This window comes from Bison bison, unplaced genomic scaffold (assembly GCF_000754665.1).
Source record: "Bison bison bison isolate TAMUID 2011002044 unplaced genomic scaffold, Bison_UMD1.0 scf7180017863325, whole genome shotgun sequence".
Taxonomy (NCBI): Eukaryota; Metazoa; Chordata; class Mammalia; order Artiodactyla; family Bovidae; genus Bison; species Bison bison.
The window spans coordinates 122,880-125,304 of record NW_011493897.1 but is presented as its reverse complement, the minus strand read 5'-3'; the positions used below and the strand labels follow the sequence as shown (position 1 = coordinate 125,304).

General features: G+C 48.1%; 1 protein-coding gene across 1 annotated transcript in view; it reads right to left on the bottom strand.

Annotated features, from left to right (window-relative positions):
* Nucleotides 1–2,260, bottom strand: part of LOC104983741 (neuroblastoma breakpoint family member 4-like) — a 38,295-nt gene extending 36,035 nt beyond the window's left edge. Inside the window, 1 exon segment of the mRNA XM_010833265.1 lies at nt 2,249–2,260. Within this exon segment, the coding sequence (XP_010831567.1) occupies nt 2,249–2,260 (12 nt within the window).
* Nucleotides 2,261–2,425: the final 165 nt, after the last annotated feature.

Sequence of the window (2,425 nt, the reverse complement as noted above, 5' to 3'; positions counted from 1 at the left end):
TTATCTGTTCAATAGTCCATATTTATACACTGTTTTCCATCTTGACTGTCATAGTGGGACTGAGGGAGGTATGACTATTAAAAAATCACAGTCATTATTAAAAATATATGTGTGGGGCTTCCCTGATGGCTCAGTGGTATAGAATCCACCTGCAATGCAGGAGCAGCAGGAAACTCGGGTTCAGTTCCTGGGTCAGGAAGATCCCCTGGAGGAGGAAATGGCAACCCACTCCAGTATTCTTACCTGGAGAATCCCATGGACAGAGGAGCCTGCCAGGCTATAGTCCATTAGGTCGCAAACAGTCGGACACAACTGAAGCGACTTAGCATGCATGCAAGGCAAAATAAGGCAGTTGATGTGGCCAGTCATTAGCACCCTCTCCCCACTGCTCTTTTCTGCATCTTTTTTTCTTTTCTTAGGGGTGTTTTTTTCCAACTCTGTAATCACTTGTCAGATCCCTACTTCAGTGCCATACTGACAGTGATCAAGTCATACAGGAGACATTATTAGGCAAACATAGATGTAGCCATTTATGTAGCAAATGGTAGTGCCCAGACTGAAGTGGCATTTCCAAATCAGCGTTAGTTGCCATGTTGGAGGAAGAAGAGCTAAGAAAAGGCTTAAGTGCTGTTAGCAAATAAACAGGACACAGAACAAGCCATGACACATTCTGAGACCAGATGTTCACTTGGGTTACGAACTGTAAGGACCATAACTGGCAAGTATGCAGAACTTCAGCAACCAAAGGCAATGGCCTTGATGAGACAATGGAATGGGTAGTTGAAACATAAACGAGCAAACAGTAATACCATCACTTCTGCTCCTCTGAAAGAAGACCACATCCCAGATCCCTCTGAAAACAGGGGAGCTTTCTTCCTTTCAAATTAAAAGAGATGTGAGGGAAGCACTGAATACCAGTCATTAACCACTTAGGATGAGTTGACCTGATGTACTCACTTTTACCTTGGCCTTCTTGCTAAGTGTGGAGGAAGGGCTTTGTTCCTTGCTAAGGAGTTCAGTCAAGCCTCAGTAAGAGAAAAGGTATTAGATCAGAGTGAGATCTACCCTGTTACACTCAAAGTCAACTAAGGAAATGACCACACCTGTCTACGTATTAAGCCAAGGGCCACAGCCTTTTGTTATTTACCTAAGTCATGTGAAATCTTTTACACTTACTGGTTACCTTGGTAACTGTACATATATACTTACAACTTCCTTACATGCACCTCAGTATGAGAGGAGGCCATTGGGGCTTGGTTAGCATCACCTGGCCTGTATTTGAAGCCAGTCTACCCTTTAAGTAAGCTCACGTAAACTCATGAATGTGTGAGAGAGGACAGTAATACTTAAAGATCTTGCTGTCCAAGCCCCAACCTCCCCATGTGGGCCCCACTAGTGACCAGGATGCTCCATCTCCATCTCCTCCTGTCCTCCTGGGTAGCTGCAGGGGCTGACCTGCTAGAGGAGCATCTTGGTAGAATCTGGAACCTGCGCCAGCACCTGGAGGAATCCATCTGCATTAACAACCGCCTGCGGGAGCAACTGGAACACAGGCTCAGCTCCACTGCTGAAAAGTGGTAGGAGGGGCCCAGGGCCTCCTATTTCTGGTTTCTTTAGGGAGAATCTGAAGGTTGCCCTTGGGAAGAACTTTGCAGATTTCAAAACACTGTGGTCTGCTTTCCTCAACTTGTCCTTGGGTGGGGGGCAGGGCTGGGGTGGTGGTACAAGTCCCATTCCCCGCTCTTTGTTGTTGTATCTGAGCTCAGAGAATAACTGTCCCCACTGCAGATCTAACAGGTCTGCTCCCCAGAATCCTGGCTTCTCATCCATCCTAAATCTGCTCATTTGCTGCCTGCTGACTTCTGTGCCCTGGTCCTGTGATTGGCACGTGGTGGAGCCAGGTCTGCAGGGCCTCCCCCAACCACTCACTGAGATGGCCTTCCTGCCCACACTCTCCCCCAGGCTGCTGACACTGGGAGGCCAGACCTTTCACGTGCCCTTATCTTGTCAACAGCGCAGCAGCAACTGCTGCTATTTAGGAATAAAGCCTCCTGAACAGCTCACCCAGGGCATAAGAAACATGCAAAGAACCCATGAGGAGGAGCCAGAGGAAAGCCAGGCATTCGGCCTACCAAGCTTTATGCCCAGGAGGTGAGTCCTCAGGCTTTTCTGCAGGTTTGGGACAGTGTCTTTGGAGACAGAGAATGAGCAACACAGGGAGCCTCTGTTACCCAAATATGTAACTTACCTGCTTGCACATCCTGGGTCAGGCTTCACCTCTAACTTCTACAGTCCAGGCCTGGAATCCACAACTCAGTTCTGCAATGAGAACAGAGTCCTTAGGGAAGAAAACCAGAGGCTTCAGCCTCAGTTCAGTCATATTTCCAGGGGAAGGAAGGCACTCCTGGATCCCTTTCCTCCCTGG